Source organism: Rhipicephalus sanguineus, chromosome 6 (assembly GCF_013339695.2).
Source record: "Rhipicephalus sanguineus isolate Rsan-2018 chromosome 6, BIME_Rsan_1.4, whole genome shotgun sequence".
In the NCBI taxonomy this organism is placed as follows: domain Eukaryota; kingdom Metazoa; phylum Arthropoda; class Arachnida; order Ixodida; family Ixodidae; genus Rhipicephalus; species Rhipicephalus sanguineus.
Genome location: NC_051181.1, coordinates 121141774 through 121169153, shown reverse-complemented (window position 1 = coordinate 121169153; position 27380 = coordinate 121141774). Strand labels below are relative to the sequence as shown.

At 45.4% G+C, this 27380-nt stretch overlaps 1 protein-coding gene across 1 annotated transcript; it reads right to left on the bottom strand.

The window, feature by feature from the left end:
- Nucleotides 1-26382, bottom strand: LOC119396290 (interferon-related developmental regulator 2). Its single transcript, XM_037663438.2, has 12 exons — nt 26168-26382; nt 19233-19361; nt 18200-18287; nt 16469-16549; nt 13745-13946; nt 12906-12959; nt 10211-10371; nt 8671-8779; nt 8201-8332; nt 6266-6394; nt 3307-3396; nt 1-2390 (listed from the first exon to the last, which is right to left on the bottom strand). The coding sequence occupies exons 1-12, from the start codon at nt 26196-26198 to the stop codon at nt 2307-2309; spliced, it is 1290 nt and encodes a 429-aa protein (XP_037519366.1). The 5' UTR covers nt 26199-26382; the 3' UTR covers nt 1-2306.
- Between the last annotated feature and the right edge of the window lie 998 nt (nt 26383-27380).

Below are 27380 nucleotides of genomic sequence, written 5' to 3'. Positions count from 1 at the left end.
TCAATGGAAACATCCAGGCATTTTATTATAGACAAAGTCTCTTTCACAAACATGTACAACGTTAAATCTGCATAGCAAGGCGATGCTAGAGCATTTCGCTGGCCGCCTGTGCAGACAAAAGAATGAAAATGGCATTAAAAACCTCTTAAACAAGCATCAAGACAACAAGGTTATCTTAAAAATAAAAGCAACGCAAAGAAAAAACAAACTTTCTCATTCAAAACAAAAACTGTACACAAATACAAGTCCCCGCAAATAAAAAAAGAGCGCACACAAGTACATATCTCAAAACAATCTGTCAATGCTCTGAGGCTACGTCGATGCTAATAAAGGAAATTTTGTGCAGTCATGGTCAAAAAATAGTTTGCGTGTAGTGTGCACAAATAGCTCTACAGGCCAACACAGTCTACGACCATTGTCTACATCCCCGTTTTTGTAGGAACACGGTTATCATATAGTAGTCGCCCAAAATTTATACTATTAAAAAACTAAGTTTACGTGCTTTGATATAAAATGCACCTGCAGACCTAAACGTTTGAGCTGCCTTTTGTTCGTATTATTTTTTTTACACGACTGTACATTCGTTGCTCCCAGGATGGTCTTATTTTTTTTTAGGTTGGAAAGATGCAAATGCCTTGCATAGAACTGCAGTTTTTTTTTCCCCCTTTCAAAATAGACGGCTTTCCAGAAGACTAGATGCGTACTAACAAATAAAAAAAAAGATATCTACACACCATAGTATAAGAACGTGTTCGCTCACTAAAAGGCCTGAAGGTCAATCTACAAGCCAGAGTACACGCGACGACAAATTCCATTAGCGCTATTCAATGCCTATCGATTATGAGTCACATGGTCACCTCTTCGAGCTCGCGAAAGCAGCTTTGAATTTTCTGGCCCGGCGATATGTGTTGGAAAACTTGCTAGGCAAGTCGCGCAGTCAACCTGTACCATCGGAACCCTAAAAATGAACAGCCACACATTTTGACGCGAAGATTTTGCCACCGGCATAGAACACAATTTCAAAAATGCCTTACTGTCGCACATAACCCAAAACAAAATCATTCTAGGTCACTGAGCAACATAACAAATGGTCAAACTGCCAAGAAATATAAACAAACAAAAAGGCCACTGTTTATCAAGCGTACTACACAATGCAAGGTCTCTGCTGTTATATCCATAACTACAAAGACTTTTTCAGGGCATAGAACTTCGTGAAAACATAGCTGAACTTCATTACGGCGAACAGACCGACCGATGCTAGAACCAAAAAGAGGTCCGCACGCATCACCGCAACGGCAACACTGGGCAACAAGTCGACAGTTTAGCGACGTGTCTTGTCTCGTCTTCAATTACTTCGGCTGTTTTAAAAAAAAGCTAGTCCGAGGAAAGTGGAACCGTTTTGCAAACTTCTGCATTCCGAAAAACTTTGGCGCTCACGCATACGCGCGGAGAACTGCACCCAACAAGCAAGCTAGTACATTCATTTTTCTGTACAAACTCCTATTTTTTTTTTTTTTTTTACCGAAGCACACGTGACGTGCACCTATTCGTGGCAGTGCCCACTCGAGTTTACAACTCCACGTCGCCAAAAACAAGTATCACAGATCCACTGACCGCACTCCCCTCTCGCCAGGCCAGTTTTGCTGCACCTACCGATGCTGGTGGCTACCACTCCGGAAAAACCACGACGGCACGTTCAACAGCCTGTCTTGAACCTCCGCATCTGCTGCTAAAAGCACTTGCGCTCCCGTTGTAGCCGAGCGAATCGATACGAAATCGGGGACTCGAGACTCAATGCACATAATGTAACAAAGAACTGTATCAGCAGTTTGTATATATAGTTAAATACATGCAAAACAAAGCCGTCTAGCACGACAAGTGACAGTTGGATACTCGGACCAGAATTAGTATTTGACCTCGACTCAACTTATGCACTACAATCTCGCTTTTCTTCTTCTACGAGCGCATGTGGCAGCTTTCAATGCTGGCTCTCTCGATTCGCGACGGCGAGCCTGATTCCCAGGAATGCAAGGGAGGGAAAAAATGCGCAATCGCCGATGGTGGTTTGGCGGAGAGGGTCGCGGGATAGGGAAGCGATGAACGCCGCAATCGGAAGTCCCGCGACAGACCGGCAAGTCGGATCACACCTAGGAGATGGAAGGGGGACCGCGCACTCGAGACCAATTTCAGAAGTGCTCCGATAAGCGAGAAGAAAGCGGGTCGTCGCATCCCCCGCAAAAAGAGAAAAATTTTGTGACGCTGCCAGGAAGGAAGAAGGGTTCCTCTCTCGACATCCGTAGCTGCCGTCAGGCGTAGACGTCGGCTCTCTTGTCGCGCAGCCTGTTGCGGGTCTTCGTGCGGGCGCGACAGCTTGCAAGGTTCACCATGTGCTGCACGGAAAACAATACCAAAAAGAGGGCATTCAGCTTCACAAAGCCGAACATATTAACGTACAGTCATGTGCAATATGAAAAGGGAACACTGCGATCACGTTTAACCAATGATCACTCAAAATGCGAGGATATGAATCTGACGCAGTGATTTGCAAGAGGTACATTTCTCTTCAAATGTTTAGCATTATGCACACTTTTATACTTACCAATTGCGTTTAGCTACTCTGACCGCCTGATGGTCACTCTAGTGTTCACTTTCATATTGTTCACGACTGTACAGTGCTCACATAATGAAACATGTTGCTTTAGGGCAAAGTAACTCACGTACTTTAGATTCCACCACTTTCAGTTTGTGTCACAATGGCGTAAAAGTGACCCATACGCTTAAAACAGAGCTAACACTCCCTAGAGTGGCTAGATTCGTAGCGAAATGCAGAGTTACCTCGAGCAATTGTCACACTTGGTTTTGGTGTCACACTTCATTTTACGAGAGCTGTACATGACACTTGCCCACAGAAGTAGAACCCGCGCAAGATATAACACAGCACTATATCAAGACGTTCAATACGGCAAGTGATTCTAAGCACAAGATTCCTGTGCATTAAGACAACAATAAGTACTAGCAGACATTCATGTCTCAAGATTAAGCAAACGGCCACAACAGTGTATGCACAAGAGTTTTTCTTATCCGCATCAATTTCTTAAAAAAAGGTTGTCACTTATAGGGAAAAGAAACACATTTAGAGGTCGTTATATTGAGTCTCCGAATGTTGCTGCTTAATTAAGGTATACATGGCAACTCTCTCGGTACAAGTGCTTTCTTGCAGTTGCCAGCAAGCAACAATAATTACCGTGCTTCAGGATCACTACACCGAGACAATGCATTTCAGAAAAAAAACGGAGAAGCACTTACCCTCTCAAATTTTGTTATTTTTGAAATGATGTGGTCTTCAGCCGCTATTACAGGACCCAATTCGAAAATGTCCCTCAAGAGCTCGTTGGCCTAAAAGGAAAAAGAGGAGGGGTTAGCAGACTTGTCTTAATGGCAACACGACGCAACGCTCAACTGGGCATTGCTGTTAAACAGGCGTACTGGCCGCACCACTGCACTCAACAGAAAGATCCCTAAGTGATAAACAGCAGATCCGGTAATTTCGCGCTTCAGTGCACAAAAGCCACAGACACACCAAAAGTCCAAATTAGAGGACCTACGGTAAGCCGATACATTTATCTCATGATGCGCTCAAAATTTTGAACGGGAAAAAATGTGTTCTTACAGTGCCCTAGACTACTTCGACGATAGTGTGTCCAAGTGCACCGTTGCACAAGCCAGAGCGCAAGCCCACTGTGGCTTCAATGCATTCTCGTTTTTTTTTTTTTTTTGTCTCCCTCTAACATCATTCAAGTCACAGCAGGCATACATGCAGGGAAGCACACAGACACACCTTTAGAATTTGTAAAATCTCGCGACCACAACAGGCAGTGAACACCTAAAAAATGAAACAGTACCTGGGGTATCTTTCTGTTCCACAACAATGACCATTGTCTATCTCACATGCCTCTCCTTGCGTTAACAGCGCGCATCCAGCACATCTAGGTCACAAGTGGCGTTCATGCTATTGGCATGATATAGAATTCTAGATATTGAAGTTGCAAGTGCACAGTTTTCGAGAAAGGATGTGTGTTCAAGCCAGATGACAGTAACTGTGCCAGAAAGGTGCCACACACACACAACCCCCCGCCCCCCTTTTAAAGTGAAGAAAGATGGAGAAGAGCATTCATATCTTATAAAGCTTGTTGTGACCACTTTTTTCGGGCGAAACATGGAGTACAAACTTAGTGATCATATAGTCTAAAGAAGGGGTTCTCAAACTTTGGGACCTTGGGGAACCCCAACGGCCTTTCCAGAGTGCCGCGGAACCCCCAACTTTTTCTTCGGCACGAAGACAATCAAACGCGAAAGGGGTGGGGGGTGTTGTAGGGGGTGATGACACTTGAACCACAGTATTAACGATGAACCACAGTATTAACACTGTCTGCATTGGCCTGTTATCTTTGATACCGAATGCCAACGCTGTTGATGTGGAGCTCCCGATAATACATAAGACTTGTGATCCCTCAGCAAGAACTCCCCTCCCACCCTTGTGAGTCGTGTAACATGCCTGCTGACCACACATTGCACGCTTCAGGCACCGTGCGATGTACAAAAGCCTCTTTTATTATTATATTTTTTTTTCAAAAAGAACGCATGCCAGTTGCACGCAAAATAGCTGTTGACCAATACACCGGTCCTAAGGCTGAGCATAAATGTTCGTGCAGCCCACAGCTGGCAAGAAGCGATGCCTCTTGCACGCGTATCAAAGCGCCCATTGCACGTTTTCATCACAAAACCAACATTGTGCAGTGACAAAGTGGCGTAAACGAAAAGTGCCGTGTGAATGCCGGCGCGCCATCAGCCATGAATGAATCGTCAAGGTGCCTGTCGTTCGAACTGGTTTCCACGCCCAATATTTTCTGCATCTCGACTTCCAGAATTACCAAAATGATTTTGCGCACGTGTTACAAACTGTGCTCACGAGCTTGAATTGTCAGCGCTCCGCATGCTCTGTCGCCGCAGGTCCGCAAATCATGCATGTTTCATGGCGTGCACTAGACGACGAGTCTTTAGTACTGCTACCATGTGGGTCTCTCACTACCTGCAGACTCCCAATGTGCGGATGCGCCAAGCGATGGCTCCATAAAGGAATACTGAATAAAATTTTTGCCGCCAAGATTTTCAGCCAAACTGAGAGATTGGGTACTGAAATTGATAAAAACAACCATCATTCCTGGCAGAAACTAGAGGAAAATAACAAGTTTAATGCGTTTTTCACAAACTGCCACGTTCAGCGGCTGCGCCGCGAACTAGACAGAAGAGACGACGTTTGGCGACGCTACATACATCTGAAACGGGCATGCAAACAATGCCAGCCGTCGCCCGCGTCTCTCAACCCTGCTCAGCTCCCACTACGGTTCCCAGAATCACCACGAACAGCACCGGCAGCGAACAATGTTCCCCGCCGGGGTAGAGCATCAGGGCTTTGTGGAAGGCGGAAAGTGGGATGAAAGGAGAGGTCAAGAAAGGAAAGAGGAGGCCAGGAATACATGTACCCTGCATGAGCCTCGGGGAATGTGACGTCACGGCTCACACTCGCATGCAACCGCCGTATGCTGACAATCCACCAAAGATACAGCCAAATGTTTAAAAATACGCGAAGTAAACTCTGATTATCGGAATATTCACGTCTTTTGAGTACAGTTCCAATGTTTTCGTCAGTTTTTCCAATTTTTGTTCAGTATTCCTTTAAATGCATAATACAATGCAAGTTTTATCATCCAGATAAATAAATGAGGTGCTAATGAGGGTAAAACAGGTACAGGTAGCATTCGTTCTGACCGCACGCAGAACCCTAAAATGCCCTTCACAGAACCTCTGGGTTTCACGGAACACTGTTTGAGAACCCATGGCCTAAAGTGAAGAATACGAGCAACCCCAAACACAGAACAACAGGGGTTGACAAGCAACACATCCTTTCTTGTGTTTATCAGGGGGTTTTTGAGCAGTTTTGCCATTGTTGATTTCGAGGACTTCACTATGTAAACTAGCTCAAAGCCAGAATGTTCCAGTGTCCTTTCAATGCCAAGAGACTTCCAAAGGTTTGGAGACTGACAAGCTAAATTTTTTTTTTGCAATATTTATTTCGCGCAAGAACAATGCACCACTTCTAATATCGCAACACGATTCCAGATTATTAAAATTTGCAAGACGGTTACAGCTATGCCCACACACACCAACAAAAGATACACCAAAGACAGCAAATAAGCCGACTCACAGCTAGGTGGAGGTTCATGCCCGATCCCAGCAGTTGGCAGAGGGCATCGTACTGCAGCTTGCGGCTCCAGGTGTCCAGCTCGAGCACCTCGCGGCCAAATTTCACGCTGATGTCTGGTGAGGACCCTTCCTGGAATCCGGAGGGACAACAGACATCACTCACTGCAGTGGCCTGTAGTACTATGCATGCTTACTAATCAGTAATGTTACATTACACGGGCTTGTTAAAATACGCTTAAGATTCATTCATCCATCACTGTGAATTCACTATGTGTTCACACCAGGTGCGGGGCTTTTGCATTACGCTGGAACAGTTGCATGTTTTGGAGCGTCTTTTGTCCCACGACAATAACTGTTACCCTGGACGCTTTTCCTTGCTTCAACACTGCTACCAATGCTTTCATGTCACGAATGGTGTGTGCGCTATCAGTGTGACATAGCACACTTGACATGAAAAGGGCGAGCGCCAAGTTGTCGGGAAAGGAAACGCAAGCAAGCCAGGTGACAATTATTGTTGCGGAACAGAAGGATACTGCCCCAAGGAGCGAAACGTATTAGAATGAATGATCTTCAGTTCTACACTAATTTCCTTTTTAGGCTGCACCCTAAGTGGTGTACAAATTCTACTTTGTAACCCGTAACCGAAATGGTCCCGACAGCTTTTCGAAGGGAACCTCAGTGATGGGAATGGCCAAAAGTGTTTTGTATCAGGTTTTGTAGCAGGAAAAATGATTTGTAGCAGCTGGCCTCAGTTTTGTAGCAGGTTGCGAAAAACGAAAAAAAAAAAAAAAAAAAAAAAACAGGTCAGATGGCGTTTTAATGCTTTTATTATACAATAAAATGAAGTATTAAATACAGTGTGCGCATGAGTTCAATGACGGCGCAACTAACGCAAGCTTTAAACAAAGCCTAGGATCGCAAATATATGAAGACTGGTTGGCACAAAGACAGCCTCGCCGGTACGACTGCGAGGCTGCGGCACGCAGCGAAAACTGGGAATGAGCCGCAACTGCACTCAGCTCAAACGACAGTGCCACCAGGTAGCGACACCATAGAGTTTCCTACAATACTTACTAGAGGGAACTCTGGCGCTAGTGTCTATGGGAGCTGCAATGCATCGCGCTTCAGCCAGCATGGGAATCGTGGGTAGTACACGGATTTGTCTAAACTTCGTTCTTTCGGCTCCGTTTGGCTCCGCGTCGTCTGCATCTGCTTTGTCACAAAACGAAGTTCAGCAAAAATCAGCAGTTTCACTTCACCACTTTAACTTCTTCAGGCTCACCGATTCAAATCTGGTCCATAGTTCACAACGATCCATTCTTTTATCCGAAAGAAAACCAAAACATAGCAATAAACAAAGCCACAAGTGCGTTCGAAGCCCACAAGCCCGAAGACTAGGCAAATCCGTGTACTACCCATCATTCCCATGGTGGCTGAACGATCGCAGCGCCAGAGTTCCCTCTAGGTCATTTTAGGAAACTCTATGACCGACACTACACAGTGACAAGCCCATGCACAACTACAGCCACGTGCCCACGCATTGGATTGTATTGGATTGGCTCTGCCTACGAATGGCATGAGAGGCGGCAGCCTATCTGCCACCTGGTGTTGCTGAAAAATCCCCTTGACGGTGGCCTCCGAGATAAAGCAGCGCATTGCCAGGTAATCTCGGAGGCTATGCGTAGCAGCTTTGGAGCAGTTCTGCTCATTTGTAGCATGGATGTAGCAGCTTTCACAAAATGTAGCAGGTTGGAGCAATGGTGCTCATTTGTAGCATAGATGTAGCAGCTTTAATGAAATGTAGCAGCTTGGAGCAATTGTAGCAGCTTTCCCATCACTGGAACCTGCAAAGCTGATCTTCTGTTCCGGCTAAAGCTCTTGCAAAGCTTTGGAGGTGAAGTAAAATGAAGTCTGATAAGCTGCACGAATAACTCACATGAACTGCCCGGTAGACATCGCGGAAAGTGGAGCGTTGTTGACGGCGCTCCTTCTTCGCTCTGAACTTTTGGCTGTCAGTGGCAAGCTGGCGGAGTTGGTTGCAGAGGGCGTCTGATGGTTCCTCGAAATTCTAGCAAGAAAAAAAAGAGAAAACGGCGAAAGAAACAGTACAATATTAAAAAAGGGCAAATTCAAACAAGACAAAAGAAAACAGGACGTAAACATACCAAATGCATCACAGAAGTGCACTTTGATGAAATAAAGCGTAAAAGTGTACAAAGTACAACTGTGCAGCCATGTTTAGAACACAACGAGGTAAAAGCTTTGAAAGCCTTCCACGAAGGTCTTTAACAAGCTCAGCATAGTGATTAGTTAAGCAAGTAATTTCCATTTGCTCAGACAACCAACCAGGAAAAAGATATAAATGTTTTGTGCAAAAGAAAGAGATGGCAGTGTGGAGAAACCTACATCGTCGTAATCCCTGGCCACTTCATAGATGATCGCAATCACTTCGCCAGCCGCAATGCGCAAGTCCAGATCCGAGCTCTCCAGCAGTTCTTGAAGGCGGCCCATGTTGCTGCACGACAAAGTCCACATGCAAGTTCACTCAGCCTCTCCATGGCAAATGAGAGGGGCGGTGAAAACAAGACATCATAACGCACACAACGTAACGTACGTACAATAACAGCATGCTCAGTTGTAGTATTTTTCAGCAGTGGTATTCTAAGCGACTCGCTTTCAGGGATAATACAATTAGTTTGTACTATCGCTGTACACTTGAACTTCATTATAACGAAGTTGCATTTGACAAGAAAATAACTTCACTATATCCGAAAATTTGTTATAAGCGTATATTCAGACCACTGTATCTGTTACCAAGGCTATTCTTCATTTACTTCGTTATAACAGATAATTCGTTATATCCTTGTTCGTTATGTCAAGGTTTGAGTGTATACGCAATGAACACCCCGATGCATCCAAGTCTTTGGACAACAGCATTCCCAGAACTGTACTGAGACAGCAACTATGGGTAAAGCTCAAAGCGATCACAGAACTTCCACTGTCACATTCCCTTGGACGTAACAACTAGGAATGGTATCCTTGGTCGCCGTCCCCTTTAGGGAGATGAGCCACTTCTGCGGGATTTGATGTAACCAGTCATGTGCAAGGACTGGCACTGTGATACAGTGGACGCTCAGCACCGTGCTAAGAGAATGATATTGCCTGTCGATGCTGACGCGTCTGCTGCAAGAGTGCACACGAAGCACCACCTGCGTCAACACGGTTACTTTTTTTCTAGTCTAGTGTGCTTCATTTTAGCAGCTTAAGCTTCATGGAAAGAACCAACTAGGCCAACAACAAGTTCTAGAATAAACCTCATTTAAGATCAGGGGCGTGGATCATTGCAAACTGCATTCCAGAAGGATTGGACTGGGTTTCAGACTTTTGTTAGTTTCTTTCTCTAAGACAGCAATGGCACATTGAGAGGCTGAACTTGGCCTCCACAATTAGCTCCAGCATTGCGCTGTTGCTCAGGCCGTTCCATTTGCATGGGGGGAGCATAATCAGAGAAAGCGGTGTGACAGCAAGAAGAGCCTCACTGCTTAGTCACTGAACATGGGCTAACATCGCCATCCCGCCAAATGTTAAAGAATTAACAAGAATATTACACCACTGTTGGGCTATAGGGAAACAGGATGCGTGTCGTGTCTCCCCTCTAGCCCGGCTGTGATTACTCACAGAAAGATCGTAAACAGAGAATGCGGTGTGACAGCCAGGCGAGCGTCGCAGAGCTTTTCTTTAAGCTTCATGGATGCTATGCGCAAGGCTTCGGCTAAGGTCGCCACCTCCCGGCATGTTGAGGTGTAGACAAAATTACACTTATCCCCTCGGAAACGCGCCGAATGGGACAGTCATAACAACAACACACTGCCGGAGCTAATCACGGAGGCCACAAGCTGAGACTACTGCAAATAAATGCTGTAGGTTCAGCCACAGATGCCCTTACCTCTTGGCCAGTGCCAACAACTTGTCCAGGGGTGCCACGGTGAGCAGGAGACCCCAAGCCAGGAGTGCGGCACTGTGCACCACAGTGGCGGGGCTGTTGCCAGTCGATGGTTTGGCCCCCGACAATGCCTGCCACAGGGATTCCATGCACCTCTGCACCTCCTGCACATCATCACGTGGCCACAGAACTCAGTCAGTCAATTCAAACAAATTCTACCACAATGTCATCGGCTCTGCAGCTGCTGCTTGCCCCCATGTGGCTGCATGCATCAATCAATCAATCAATCAATCAATCAATCAATCAATCAATCAATCAATTTAGTCGAACTTCCCAGGGTAAAAAATTGCACCATATTTGCATCAACAAATCAATCAATCGGCCACCCAGTCAGCCGATGAATTTTATTTTCACGCAACACGAGAAATTGCAACATACTGTTGTACAGAGAACCCCCAGAGCTAACTGGCAAATCTGAAGATCTCATAAAAGTAGAGCCCAATCCACTTATGCCACATTTTTCAAGTGCTGAAGTTCACAAGCACTAACAAGGCCATAGAGTACAAAGTGCATCAAGTCATGGCAAACTTTCTTTCCTCCTGATGTGCAACGTTTGATCTTGATACTGAATGCATAATCAAAATTATGTAATTGATGCTGTTCAAGCAGGTAAGTATGGAATACCTTGTCCAACACACAACTATCTATGGTTTGGTGAAATAGCTTTATATAGTTACGGGCTGAAGAAATCAATATAACTATCGCAGTCAAAGTGACTATCACAATCACTATCAAAGGACAGTGATGTTGGATGCAACAAGCAAAGCACAGTTGCTTCAGAAGTAACATGCACACGCATTATGCTCGTCTTATACGAGGCTGTGCTTTGTGTATAAGCAGCCTAAAGTCGCATCCTAATCTCCTCCGTCTGTGCCACGCTCTACTGCAGGATGCTTCAACAATTTATCTCAGCCCTTGTGAGCAGTTACCCCCGATAAATGCACACAAGAGACTCACAGTATGTCATTGCTTCATCAACATCATTATCACTATCAGCAGAAACAGCAGCCTAATAACATCGGCTACCACAACCAGCTATCTCAAGTTACTCATCTTATGTCACCCGACTCTTTCCCATGTTTCCAGATACCACCGCTTTCGTCACACCACTTGATAGGCTATCCTCGACAGCATTTATCTACCCTTGATAAGCACGCTGCCGCTCCGAGGGTTCATTCACGCTGGGGACTCTCACAGTAGCAGATACAGTCGCACTCACCTGTAATGATACCGATCTTAACATATTGGATATAACAATGAGCAGGTTCATTATAGGAAAAATTTTGTATGCCTTCTATGGTGAGATAAATGGCTTACTGCAATGTTCAAGGGCAGCATTATCAGTTATAACAATTAAATCTGACTCCTGGGTGTCACGAGGAAAGAAACTGGCGGAAAAGAACCAACCAATGCGAGCTGCGAACCCTATAGTACTACTACACGTTTGCAGAATTGAGCCAGTTTACCAGCCATCTCTCCAAGCCCACCCTCACTCAACTTCTGAACACACATGGACTGTGTGTCCCCAAAGTTCTGTGCGAAAGATAATAATAATTATTGCGGTTTTACCTTCTGAAACCACGATATAAGGAGGGACGCCGTAGTGGAGGGCTCTACAAATTTCGACCCCCTGAGGTTCTTTAACATGCACCTAAATCTATGTACACGGGCCTCTAGCACTTTGCCTCGATCGAAATGCGGCCAGTGCAACCGGGATTCGACCCCACGACTTTCAGGTCAGCAGTCGAGCATCATGGCCACTAGACCACCGTGGCGTGTTGTGTGAAAGATGCTGTAGGTATCCCGCGAACTGGGGAAACTGAGCATGGATGAGACCAGAAGGATCCAGATTATGCGTGCTGTCTTACCATACCAAGCGTAGCGAAGATGGCCGCAGAGGAGAGGTGAAGGTGTGATTTCGGGGGAGGGGGAGTGCCAGCAACAACATGTTAACAAGGGAGATAATGCAACCAGTGTTTCATCTTATCTGCTGTGGGTGAGAAAGTTGGAGAGCCAAGATAGCACTGTGCTCTACATGTCGAGACGATTGTTGCCACCTGCTGCGGGTGAATGAAGCCGGCAGGTAGGCCGCTATTATTAGTAGTAGAGTGAATCGAGGGCCACTTTTCATATTAACGAGCCTGCGCAAGCCACAGTCGGAAACAGGGGAGGGGTGCCGGCCACATTTGCATGACAGTGCTTCCTGTGCAATCCGGTTATAACACTATAATAGTTATCGCAAGAACATTTTCAAGGCATTTAGGTATTAAGTAGGTTCACCTGTAGTAATAAATGGTTGCTTTGGTCGAGAAGTGACTCTTCTGAGACAGTTGCTTACTCACCTGATGTATGCTTATTTTACAAGGCGCCAGCTGCGCAAGGAGACGCGAATAGCACGGTACTTCAGCATGACGATGGGTTGGTCATACCTGCTGGAGTGAACGAGCCATTTAAATCACCAGTCGCAGTCAGTCGCGCAGCCTCTGCCAATCGCAAACGTGAACGAACCCGAAGAGTCCACCAGTTATGTATCTGTTTCAAGCATAACATGGCCTGTCCACCTCCAAGAATCACTGCACGCAGCCAAAGAATGGCATTTTGCGAAGTGATTAATAAGAAACGATCAATGCCCACTCACTGGATAGTTGTCCGATTCTGCCACAAAGCAGCATAGGCCAAGGGCTGTTGCACACTGAAAGAAAGGCCATGAAAAGAAGGATGTCAGCAACCAATTGGCCTGATAAGACTAGAATGCTTATGTCACGCTGGCAAATGGAATGCTATCGAACTCTCACAACTCCCAAGCATGAGTCATTATGAGTCCCAAAACTTGCATGAATATCAATCAATCAATCAAGATGTTTTACTTTCACCGTTATGTACACAAGGTGAAGAAGGGTGAACAGGAGAAAAGAGCCAAAAGTTCTATCACGAAATACGCGTTAAATAGTGTGCTGCCTTACTTGACCTGCGCTTCAGAAATTGGCCACTTTTAAAACCAATTTTACGTTGTTCAATTCCAACTTGGTATTATTGTCGATTTTTGGCATTACTTGTAGATTTTAGTTGAAGGTTTGTAATTATGAGGCAAAGTGGCACGAAAGTGGGAGGAAAGAGAACTCGCCACCGGTGGGAGCTGAACCCTCAACCTTCGCACTAATGCATGCGGTGCACTGCCAGCCATGCTGTGGGTATGGCTCCCCCTAGCAAGTTGTTTTTTCGTACCCCTTCAATTGCCTTCATTAATTAATTGCTAAAATTCAATTAAGAACCATGAGTGACACCACATATGCTTTACTTTGTTCCTGAAGTTGTGTTCATATGGCCCCTTGATCAATTCGCCCCTTTCCTCGTTCTCTTCAGTAAAGGAATTTTTCTCTGCAAATAATCCATCTCATGGCTCAAAACCAACGTTAATATGGCCAGACTCGTTCAATGTTTGGCTTTAGTGTCTCTTTCGAGTGAAATCGTGCACACCTTTGCTCGCACTGATGGAGGCTGCGCTGTGTCCAAGAGCAAGGTGGTCAATGGCTGAAGCAACGTCTGAAACAGGCTAGCCGCCTCCTCGCCAGCCCCGTAGTGAACACAGGCCAGTGCCGCCAGGGTAGCCGACACGCCCTGCTCCTCTCCTCGACCTTTGCGCAGGCCACGTTCCACTAAGTCGCAAACAGTTGTTGGCCTGCTCCAAAGAAAGCATCAAGCTTGCAGTGTATAAAAAAATTACGCAGATCCAACAAATAAATGAAGGAAGGCAATTTGGAAGGCTCTTTTTTTTTGACACATCCTTAATGAAAGTGAGCTGATAATGAAGCCAAGGAAGATATAGGGGACGTTAATTGTACCGTTTTAAGTGTATTGTAGTGATTGTGATATATATATGTGAAGAAAGTAACGTGAACAAAAAGACAACTTGCCGCCGGCAGGGACCGAACCTACAACCTCCGACACTTAAAACAGCACAATTAGCGTCCCCTATATCTTCCTTGGCGTCATTATCTGCTGGTTTTCATGCAGATTCAACAAGCGTGTTGAAGTAAAAAGGTTTACAATTTTATAAATTCTGGGGTTTCATGCGCCACAACAGTAGGCTCTCAGTAAAGGAAATCTCTTAGGAAAGCGGTGTGCGTGCATTTGCTCTTACGTGTGCTACCCGACGTAACCGACGTAAACAATGCACAAAATGTCTCAAATTAGGTTAGACTAAAGGGCTGTAGAAGATGAAAGTTCAATCTCGTCATTGGCCACGTGATTTACCGTATTTACGCGATTCTAAGCACCCCCCGATTCTAAGCACCCCCCCTGTTTTCACTATAAATATTTTGGAAAAAAGTTTGCTTGCGAATCTAAGCACCCCTCTTTTTTATTTTTTTTTTTTTCCTTTCTGCGAACACGGCGCAGTCAGGGCCGCCAAGCGCGCCCTCTAGTCGCTAATCTCGGAAGCCGCCATGTCGTATGTTGCTAGGTTCACACAAGAGATGGCGGCACAAGAGTCGGCAGCAATCCAATCCGCAAGTCCGGACAGGTTGCACTGGCTTCGCGGTGGCGGGTGGCGTGCTTACGTTTCTTTGTCAGTTGTTCGATAGCCCTGACATCGGTCAAAATGAGTGCAAAGAGGGCATCCTACAACTTGAAGTTTAAGCGTGCTGCGATCGCGTTTGCCGAGGACAATGGCAACCACAGTGCTGCTGCAGAATTTGGCGTGGACCGAGCCTGTATCATCAGGTGGAGGAAGCAGCGGGACCAGATTCTCAAGGGCGCCGCGACTCGCAAGAAATTCACGGGACCGCGCAAGGGCCGACACCCCGAACTCGAAGAGGAAGTCTGCGAGTTTGTTCGCAGCGAAAGAAGCAGGGGCTTCGCTGTCACTGCCGATGCCCTACAGACAAAGGCGATGGAGATCGCGAGGAGAATGGAGATTCCCCGCGCCGTGTTCCGTGCTAGCCGTGGCTGGGCGGAGCGCATGATGCGAAGGAATGGATTTTCTTTGAGACGCCGGACCACGATATGTCAAAAGCTGCCAAGTGATTTTGATAACAAACTCGTTGCTTTTCAGCAACACGTGCTGGATCTCCGCAGATTAAACAGCTACGATTTCGGCCAGATCGGCAACGCCGATGAGACGCCCGTTTTTTTCGATATGCCGAGAGCATGCACCGTTAATGAGGTAGGAGCCCGGGAAGTGAGGGTGAAGACTACAGGGTATGAGAAGCAGCGTGTCACAGTGATGCTGTGCATTACAGCTGACGGCCGCAAGCTTCCGCCCTACATTATTCTGAAGAGGAAAAACATGCCCAAAAATGAGTGTTTTCCGAAGGATGTCATCGTCCGAGTCCAGGAGAAAGGATGGATGACAGCCGAGCTAATGGAAGATTGGATCCGGGTTGTGTGGCAGCGGCGCCCCGGGGCACTGCTTGGGGAAGCTTCAGGTACGCGGTCCATGCTTGTCTTAGATGCTTTTCGCGGCCACCTCACCCCGGATGTGAAGACCAAGCTGCAAAAGAGCAACTGTGACTTGGTCGTGATTCCAGGAGGCATGACACCAGTACTGCAACCCCTGGACGTTTCGGTGAACAAGCCGTTCAAGGCCCACCTTCGACAGGAGTACGAAGAGTGGGTCCGGAACCCCGAGCGAAAAAAAACACCGACGGGAAAGTTGCAGAAAGCGTCCCCGTCCACCGTGGCGACATGGATTTCGGACGCGTGGAAGCGAATCAAAGTCGACGTTGTCGCGAAGTCGTTCAAGAAATGTTGCATCACGAACAACCTGGACGGCACCGAAGACGATGTGCTGTGGGACACAGAGAGTGACGGGTCGAATGGTGCGACGGACTCGAGCGGTGCGACGGACTCGAGCGGCAGTGATAGTGACTGACCTGATACACAAGTGGTGTGTTCACTGTGTGAACCTATTTTTCTTTTCATTGTTTTTGAATTAAAATGCGATTTCTCGCGTCAGCCTCGTTGATATGTTGTCGCAAAAGGGGGTGGGGCTGTGCGGTCATTTTTCGATTTTTCGAATCTAAGCACCCCCCCTAACTTTTAATATCGCGATCGTGAAAAAAAGGGGGTGCTTAGAATCGAGTAAATACGGTATTTAATTTCAGTGCGTTAGCGAATCGGATGACGGAAGCAGTCGCGCCAAGCACTTCTTGCCGGGTACACAACAGTGCAACCAATAATTTTCCAAGGAAGAATACTGACCGTTCAATGAGAAAGTCGTACAGATATCTGTTGGACAGAGCTTTGCGAATGGCTTCCAGGCATGAGAGGCGTCCTTTGGCACTGCAACGATTTGTGGAGAAAAGGGGCTTAAGGGGAGATGCTACTCGAAAACGATTTTTTTTTATTTCTTGACTTAGAACTTTGAAATTTTAGGTAATAGTAGAGTTTGTGATGCTGATTTCAAAACTGTAATTAGTTTTGTGATAACTGTAAAAGTTCCAGAGTTACTACAACTTTGACAACAAAATACTGAGTTTTTTGTGCACACTTTTTAGCTTATTAAAAATTTTCACACAGAATCCCAAGATAGCTCATTTTGCTGCACATGAGCAGTACAGTACTGAAAAGTACCTCAAATGCCTGCTTAACTTGCTACCTTTTTAAAAAAAAATCGAGGGTACCAAATGTATATTTTACATCTCTCCTATCAGCATATCAAGTTATGAAACCAAAAATATGTAGTGTATAGTGCAACTTCATATAGATATCTGTATTTTAGATTGGCTGAAGAAGCTCTGTGCAAAATTTCGTTATGATAGAACTATTTTAAGTGCATGAAAGTTTGTGCACAAAACTTCAGAACTGCCTCAGAATGGAAATTGAGAAAAATGCATTTAAAAGTTATAAACGTGTGTATTCATCAATATACAGTGCGATTAGCATGAAACTTTGTGAGAGCATAGAACAATCCACACTCTAAACAGCGAGCGCACTTAAAGACATCCGGCTTCATATGTTAATCCTTCCCAGCCCTTAAGTTAGCCATAAAGGTGCACTCTCTTCACCATGTGGCAGTGATGAGCCCATGCCTCGGCTGTTTTGCATGCAGACAGACACTATTTTGATTCGCCTCTGGTCATGTGAGTGGCCCAGGGTGACAAGATCTTCAGCTGGCAGTATATCAAGCTCTTGAAGGATGTGCTCAAAGTTTGAATATCCCTTATTGAAGAACTAGGTAGCCATTGTTGCAGCTTCCACAGCTGTACAGGATGGGAGCGTTGTCTTTGGACACAGAAGCCAGACCTTGCTGTTGAGCAAGTCCACAACACCTTGCATCGTTCCTTGTAGACAGTGAACCAAGAGCTTTTCAACTGTGAGTTGCTTATATAATGGATGTGCAGGCAACACCTGTTCGTTGGTCAAGATTAGAGTGTAATCTGGTACGCACTCCCAAAGAGCTCTGGCTCGCCTGTGCTTACACCAGGAAGTCACTCCTTCTGAACAGAATTGGCGACTTCCTGCCATGTTGCTAGAATTAAAGTAAGATGCTCGCATGACAAGATACATTTCCTGAACATTTAATGTGGGTGGTTATTGCAATTTCGTAAATATTTTGCAGCTCTTGTGTTGCATCATCTTTCAACTGATCTCCACAGGGAGGTGGTAATGGCAGTTTACGGAGTGCCGTGCCATGGTGCTTGGCCACATGGTTCATGCCTTCCCCTTTACCACATCAACTTACCATATACTGTGGCCTCAGCACCTGCTGTGGCTGAGGCCAGAGTGACATTGCCTGATTAAAATAGATTTTTCACCAATTTCTAATCTGAATTCAGCCTTGATACTCGGTGAAATAAAAGTTTAATGACCAAACATAATTTTACAAGTGAAATGTCAAAAGTGACAATTTTCACAAAAAAGGCCATTTTTCGAGTAGCATCTCCCCTTAATTCATTTCGCACAATGACCGAGGAACGAGTGTGAGCTTGCCTTTTCTGAGATGTCCCTTCAATCGCTTCCTTCAGCTTGTCCTCAAAATCGTCGTGAAGCACACCATCATCCACATCTGCCTCACCAACTGTGCGATAAGTGAGGAAAGAGAAACGCACAGGTGACGAAGAAGTACCGGTAAGTATGGCACAGTCATTAAAAGAGCTCTGAAAGATTTTCTTTTAGACTACCATGGTAAATGAAACCCACTTAGTAATTCGAGAATAGTGTCAGGAAATTGTAAGCCCAATGTTACTCCTGTACTTCTATCAGGGAGCTGCTATCAGGGAGCCCATGCTTTCCTTCAATGCTGCCAAGTTGACACAACTTCTTGTGTACGGTACAGCCCACTCTTAAAAAGAATATCCAAATCTGAAATAGTGCTTTATAACTACAATAGTTCTTCAGCTATGCCTGAAAGAGCCTAACACGACACATTAGTCGGACGGCTATCCATGCATGCAGAAATAACCTACATACCTTCATCGCACACCTCCAGTGTAATTAACAGGAGAATGCTAAACAGGGTTGTTCCTCTAAATGTCCTGCCCGTTCCTACGCACACTGATATGTGAATCATAAGCCAAATTTTCATGACTATGCGGAGGCTCTGGAGGAATAGCAAATGGAGAAATTTCATGCTTAACAGGAAATTCGTCACTTTTCGTACCAAGGAAAGAAGATACTGCTGCGCCCATAACACGGCCAGTCACATGACAATGCCTGCACCATCAGAACTGTCTACCTGAATAAAGTGCTGTGCACAGATTCACGTGTTGTCATGCAATATCGCAAGCTGCAGGCACAGCTCGTCACCCGAGCTTTCAGCAGCGTTCAGAGGCGAGAAAAATCGAGGAGGCTGGCCACCATTGTCAAGACTGCCAGTTCGTGACAGCTTGTGACAGTTCATGACAGTGCAAATGCACTCGCTGCGTTTTCACACACTTCCCTCCCTAGGCTACAATAATACTGCCGTTGTGCCAATACACAGCACCGGTGTGCATTAGTCGGCAAAAAATAATGTCATGTTTACCAGTGCCGTCACTGCCGCATCGAGATTCTGATGCACAGCTGAGCACGCTGGCTGTGTCAGCGTTGGACTCGTCGTCGCTGCTCGAGGGCGCCAGTCCGGCCTCAAGCCGGGATCCCCGAAGGGTGCCACCTGAAACAGCCAAAATGGGGGGGGCAACGACGTCAGCCAACCTTGCCAAATTAATCTTTATGACACACTCGATGGCTGCAACTCGCGACTGCTTTGAATGTTTAGCAGTCGTCAACAGCAGCCCCTGGAATCAGGCTGACAACTTTCCTCGTGCCACAGTTAAATGCACGAGCTTGCGGAAAGACGAATCTCTCGTGGTAGCCCTGCGTGTGCACACAGCGATATAACTGGGTGGCCTTCCAGCCTCTGAATGCTGCACGCAATAAAGCAGATGTCCTGATCTTTCACTGCTGGCGTGTTAGAACAACAAACGGGTGCAGAGGGTTGGGATAAATCAAGGCCAGGACAAAATGAGATGGAGTTAAGAGGTTAGCTAGTACGCAGGCATGACGGGAAGCCAGCCAAAAGAACGGGGGATGCTGACGACAGTGGGAAGATGTCCATCCCAGCAATGACTAGCTTAGGGCTGATGACAAAGATGATGACAACAATGGCTGTTGAAGCAGAGCACATGTGAGAAGTGAAGCAGACAAATGCAACGCTGAGCAGAAAGCAGCAGCAGCAGCGATGATGATGATGGAGCACTTGGTGGCATGAGACTGGTTGAAGAGTGTTAACAAATGAGAGTGGAGCGATCAATGACAGGTATGTAGATATGACTTGACTGTAAAGGGGCCTAAAAGCAGTTGTCGTTAAGTGTGTAAAAGATAAATATTGGAGACCTATAGCAACGCCTAGTAAAGTGTGCCATGAAACAGAAAGCAAACGAAGAAGCAGGTAGCACGTGTGCTTGAATATCAGGTTTTAAGAAACATTCACTTATGAGCAGTCTTAAGCATGAAGCATGCTAAGCGATGACTAAAAGAACTGGCAGATCTGCTGAAAATCTATTGCCGCAGCCTTAGACGCTCTGGAATATGCTGGCATCAGGAGAAAAACTGCAGATGAATTTGGTGGCGTGCTTAGCTGTAGTAGTTTTAAGCATTAGCTGGGGCTGTATTGTCAAGCAATCACTTTTAGAAATACCTGCACTTTTGTAAGATTTCACAAGCACAGCACCGGATGCACCGGTGTCTACAAACAAAAACGTTTCTGGCCCACTGTATTAGCCCAGCTCACACAGTGGCACTCCGCTGAGGACTATGGATGGCTGAAAGCATCCGGTGATAGTCTCGTGAAATCTCGCGAAACAGGAAGTACCATCGAGAGAGATCGCCTGAGAATGCGAGATGTCGAAAATTCTTCATTGTTTATGCCCTCATTGCATCAAAAGCACCAACTCATTGACTACGATACTCTTTTGCCACACCTTTTGCTAACCATACAAACAGAAGATGTGGCTGTATTGTCTTCATACTTACAGGCCCACATACTTACATTTAGGCGCACGTTAAAGCAACCCCGGGTGGTCAAAATTCCCGGAGCCCTCCACTACGGCGTCCTTCACAATCATATCGTGAATTTGGGATGTTAAACCCCAACAATTATTTTAACACCCGAAAATTTGTAAAAACCACCACACATGGTCCACAAATCGTGGAGTACTGCATCACAAAGCACAGTAAGGAACACAGCAGCGGCCATCACTCCGCAGCAGTGACAAGGTGGGGTCCCTTTTCTAGTGCCTAATAGGTCTTTAAGATAGTCCACATATTAACGTGTATATTTTTTCCAGATATATGTATTTTGGCTACCACTGCAATATTCAAATCGTTGAAAGATGCAGATAAAGAAGGTTTGACTCCAAAAATAGTTTGCAAGGTCGAATAGTGCAGCGAAGTCCACAACCACGATTTCTTTTAGAAGGTAACTGAAGACAATGAAGCGCAGTGTCTGGGATATTTGGCGTAGCACGACCTTATAATTGAACGCTCCCTCAGCACCAGTTAATTTCATATTCATTGATTTCTCACATCGGAGTTGAAATAATCAGATGTCCCTGCATTAATTTTCTGCAATAAAAAATCACCTATTTGGCACAATTTTTCATTATATGTATTAACTCATACGAGCCCCTCTCAAGACTCTGCAACGAGTTACAGGATTCACCTGCATAAAAGCGTCGTGTCCTTTATGCAAAAATAAACTCGATTGTGACCGAGACCACATGTAAGCTAGGTACGAAGAATTCAAAAACAGGAAGCGTTTCTTTCCTCGCCCGAATGCACGGTTCGACTGCTACTACATTTAGACTACGCCAGCTGTGCTCTTGTCAAAGACTGAACTAAATGGGCTAATCTACATTTACTAGCACGCTGCACGCAGTTTTTACTGCACAACAGTATCTCAGGTGATATCAAAACGGAGACGAGTATTACAGGTGTGTTAGCAGTGCAGGCGACACCAATGAACCGGTGTGCATGCACACCATTACAATTCGTGCATTTTACTGGAACTCTCAACCATTTGTGAAATAATGTATATATTAAACAAGTGCACAAGACCAGGATTTTGCAGTGCAATTGACGATCTGTAAAAATCGAAATGTCAGCTTTCCTGCAAAGGTTTTTTACCTTAACCAAACACTTTACAAGTCCTGGGCATTACCTCCTCAAAGGCGGATGCGAACAAGCCTGTACCAACGGACACACACCCCACCTTTGGAGAACATTGCAGACTGCATGAGTTGGACTAAACAATAGACCTCTCCCTGTTTGCAAACAGTGTGACGTCACTGGCAGTGTCCCGCCCCCAAGTCCCGCCTTCGGAGCAGGCTCTGGTTGGCAAGAAAGTTCCGCCGGCGGGATCTCTCTGCATAGCAGCGCTGCGTGTATCTGCTTTACTTCGATAGAAGTTTTTGCAAATTGCTGTTTTCTGAACTCACAGCTGTTAGAAGGAAGAGTTACTGCCTGTAATGAACGATTCTGTTAGTTCAACATATGATTTACTCGTCGGGGATGACAGCCATAAAAAAATCTTATGCTCCTCGGAAGCGAACGTTGTACATTTTCACGGCGACTGGTGTTTGGAGAAATATTAGCATGGCATGGATTAGCATGGCATGAATTTCCGTCGCGAAATCTGCACTGCAGTTTTAAACGATGTACAGCATTGGCGGCTACTGTGCGCGAGGTCACGGATTCGATTCTCACTCACGGCGCAAAATTCTGATCAGAGATGAATCAAAGAAAAAAAAAAAAACGAAGGAAACACGCATTAGCCTGCGTTCGGTTAACAAATCCCCGTGAAAATTAAAGCGAAGTTATCCCCTACCGCGTTCCTCATAATCCACTGAGCAGTTTAGAGATGTTCAACACCAATAATTTAATTATAAATGTTCTCTTGCGCGGTTACGTCGCTGTATCTGATGCCTACAACGTGTTTCCATACTTGCTCCTCTCCTTTAGACTTGGTACACAAACTCGGAATGTCACTTCATAAATATCGAGCCGTAAAGATAAGCTAACTAGAATATGACAAACAAGAATCTCCACTGCTTCCATTATGACGTATATCTCCAATAAAAGGCGATACACGTATGGTTCTGGATATTCGCCGTGGTAAACCATACGTGCATGTTCCGCAATGCTAAAACACGCTGGTAGCTCATGCGTAGTCTTACCTTTCAGCACGGACACCATGCCCTTTCTTTTGTTTTTGTTTTTTTTTTTGTGCACGCAGCACAAACACTGAGATGTACGCACTCGCAGATCATCGCGTCAAATAAAATGTCCAATCCTGATGTTCCGTCGACAACCGGTCACTGCAAATTGCCCTGTTAGATACAACGCATGCCGATGTTTTCGCAAACAAGATGCATCGTTATTCACACAACACACACCACACAATATTGTCAGTTTCAACGTCCGCAAATGTGAACCGATATCGTCGCTGCCTTTCAACGCACACTACACGCCACAGTAAACGCGGCACATTTTCGAAGACGATGCCGCTGTTCCTTGCACAAACCACCACGTGGGTTCACTTCTCCAAGTTAACCAGCCAGCAGCGTAGCAAATTCTTCGTCACACAGTCCACGACACATTTATATGTTCTTTGACACATACCACAAATAATCTTGGAACCGAAAGATTCAGAAAAAGGTTCCAAAGAAAAAAAAAACGTGCGCCAAACACCGTGCGACTGTACCACGCTGAGCCGCCAGCGGGAATGTTTTGCCAACCACCCGCGGTTGCACGTGCGCCGAGAGGTCACGTGACCTGACGCACGGGGAGTGAGTGACGTAGGCTGGTAGAGGTCTATATTTATTTAGTCACCATTTGGTCTACCGGGTGGGGCCTCTCATTGCTTTTTAAGTTGTATATGACTACAGTTCACAGACTGCTTTCACTCTACAGTAAATGTTTCTCCCCTAAACTGCAGGCTCTTGGGTCACCAGGTGTAGTCTGACAGGCAACAACCCTGTAGGAACTTTTGAAAAGCATTTGTGGCATTCCCACAGCTTCACTGGAATGGGCTTGGGGGAAACCACTCAGATTAATAAAAGCTTTTGGTTTTTGCAAATCCTCAATTGATATTTTGCAAAAATCTGGGGAATGCTTTCCTGAAAGGCTATGAACCTGTTCACCCCTCCACATTCCAGCAAAGGTGCTGGAGCAGCACAAAGGCTTTTCAGAGATAACTGCTGAAATTTTGGGTCTTACAATAAACCCTGTGGTGTAAAGAGAAAAACAAAGGAAAGTCAGGGACCCGCGTTGAATGGAAGGAATAGTTACAAAATAGTTATCCACAGTCTTGAACACAGACCAGCCATAACAAACTAGTTTTTCCATTCAACACTCCTCCCAGCCTTTCCTTTCTACCTTTTTCTCTGAACACAACAGTGGTTACTAAGAGGGGTACTACACTACAGTAGAAGACGACATTTTCCGGTTTTCCTATGCTTTTCCTGGATTATTCGTCTGTTGGATTCATTCGTTTGCGTCTAAGAAAGAAGGAAGCTTCTGGAAAAAAATTCCCCTTCTTTCGTTTACTATGAGGGGTGACACTTGATTAAAACCATAGAAAACCCTTTATGGTGTTGGCCCACTTTCCCTGAAAGGTTGAACACTTAATGGAGGGATGAAAGTACTTAAGTGAGGGAAATGAATTTTGAAAGGAGAGTCTTGGGTTGGAATAAATTCTTGCAGGAAAGCCAACTTACGGATTCTTGAAAAGCTTCCATTCTCCAATACTTGGGGTATATCCGCATATATATATCACGTAGATAAGCACAGAACTTTTCTGACAGGACCCTTGGCAAGTTTTATTGGATGAATGGAATCGCAGCACACACTCCCGACAATGCATCGCAATGACCTATGCCTAAGTATCTGTATATTCTTTTTTAGTTACGGTTGTAAAGTAATATCTACACTTTTATAAACACCTCAGAGAGTAATTTAAGGATAAATAAAAATGCCACTTGCGTGCCACACACGCGAAAATCGGAAGGATAAGGGCAGCATGTGCGTGATTTGAAGTAAATTCCGAGGGTTTTAATTGCGAAAAAATGACGATATAACTGTGGCATGCCGTTCGGTATACAACATGTCAACCAAACTAACCGCAGTTGCTCGCTCAAAAATATAAGATTATCGACTAGGCTGCAGTGTTACCATTAGCCCTGGCCTCGCGCTCAACCAACGTGCGCGCCACGTGACTAGCACGTGATCATCGCCAGCGGAGCGAACATGCCTTGTCACGTTGTTTAGTGATTCACGGCGGTAATTTCAGCACAACGATTCATGGGGGGAAAAAAGACAGAAAAACCGTCGGGTCCCAAATAGAGTCATAAACTACGCTCACGATTCAATGGGCAACACAACGCGATATTCCGCCGCTCCCGTTTAGAGAGCGATTTATTGTTAAGGTCGAGATACAGACGGATAGGCACTAAACACATGCCGCAATGCCCAATGTCAATTGTTAAAGTCCACGTGTTTTTTTTTTGTTTTTTTTGGGGGGGGGGGCGCCAAGACTTTCTTGCTAAACGATTGGCACCGCGTTCTTTCTCGCCTTGGTGGCAAAAATTAACAAATCCTAGACAACCGATCCTGTTATTATTTATTTTTTGGTTTTTTTTTTTCTGGCGCTTAAAATTCTTGCTCGATTGCTCTCATCTGTATTCTATTACATCTTTTTCGGCAGCTTCAAAGACTAGACAATACCATATTTTCAATGTCGTGTCGTACGCTTCTCTCACCAACATGTTTTATGTGTTATTTTTTTTTTCATACTGTGCAGTGGTGGAATGTTTTTTTTTTTTTTTCGAGAACGTACGCGAACATTACAAAAATAAATTTCTAACTACCATCGAACTTCCGCAGTAGTGTGTACAATATGTTACTTCGGTCTCACCCGCAGCACTCGGCTGCAGGCAAGGAAACGACGTTGTAGTAACGTCACGAACGTAACTACGAGGAAAAAGAACGCGCTCGCGAAACCAGTGGAATGGCGACCTTGAAGAAAAACCTAGCCGAGCTTCAGAAAATATTGTCACCCGACTCAGTTTATGAGTTCTAAGTCACAAACGGCCACACCGTTTCGTGGACAAGCACAGCGATTTAAAGCCCCACACTCTAAACGTCGCGTCACAAGTAGCCAACATATGGGAGCTGACATTTTCATTCAAACTCGGAGGTGGAGGGGGGACCTACAAGGTCGATGCCAGCGACAACTAGTTCGCTCGGCCCCGTTCTCTGGGTTGAATTTCACACCAAACGTTAGCTCAAAGCCACTTTTGATCACAGATTAAATAAATCTGGCCAAAGCGAACTATCAAATGTCAGTTTAGCAACGTCAACGGTGTAAGTTGACACAACTCGCACGACTAGCACTGATTTTAGGCCTCGATCGTCACTCACCTGATTTAGATTTCTTCTTTCCTTTCGGCATCGCGTCCAAAATCGTCTAGCCTAAAAAACCTAGGAAGCCCCTTAATCAAGAAGGGCAACAGGCGAGTATCGATCTAAATATGAAATCCTTCTCAAAGACGCAATATTTGTTTACAGATGCGAGAGGCTGTATCCACATGTTGAGATGGACGTCTGATGTAACGAAAAGCGCGGAAAAAAACCCCGAGCTCGGATTCCTGGTGGCGCTGCTGTTAAAACAAAATAATATTTGCAACTATTTTAAAATAACTCATTATCACTTCAAGAATGCATTTTTCATAAAGTAGTTCTATGTATGAACGATAGGAAATATATATATATCGGTTTCTGTACAATGTGCAACTAGTTTGCCGCTAGGGGTCTTCGAGTAATCAACTTGCGTGACAAATGTATTCAACCCCTGTCGCCCTTGTCCCCGCAGTGTACGAAATCTGTGCGTTTAGCGTTTGTGCGGTTCGCACTCCTTTTGAATACCTTTTCTGGAACTCGTACTGAAGGCGCGACACCTCTGTTATCGTCGATATCGTTTCCGCAAGCCCGCGTTCTCGGAAGCGAGCGAGCTCCGACCTGCTCGATTAAAAAAAAATGCAAAAAAAGGAGGGCAAGGCTTGGGCGTGTCAGTTTACCACCAGGGAAGATGCCGTGGTCCAAGGTTTTCAAGCGAAAATCGACGCGTTAACGTTGTACATACAAAAGCCCAGGCCTTGCGCTTCTCCATGCGTTCGTTACAATGTTTTACGTAGCTCGATTGATCGAGCGATGCTTATATTTTCGCGCCAACGTTGGAAGAGGGCGAGTCGTAACATTTCGTTCTGTTTCTCCGTTCGGCGCGCGTTTCCTAACAAAAGCGGCAGGCATTTTCAAATGCGGATCGAGGCTCCTAGTGTGGGTGAAAATGAAAAAGAAGCACTCCGTGTTCGTTATAGCGCAATCTCTGATCCTGCTTCTGTGCTGTACACTGCTGTGCGGTAACAAGAATTAAAATATAACGGTATAAAACGAACTGTAAACGAAGATTTCAGCCTCGCCAAAACCGCTCGGTTCAAAACGCCAAATTCGAAGCGTCGGTCGTATTTACAACGTTCGGCTTCGCGTTGGCTTCGTGGCATGCGCGAGCCTACAAAAAAAAGCGACAAAAGAGAATGAAACCAGATGCAAAATTGCGAGCTCTCTCCGCCCTTTC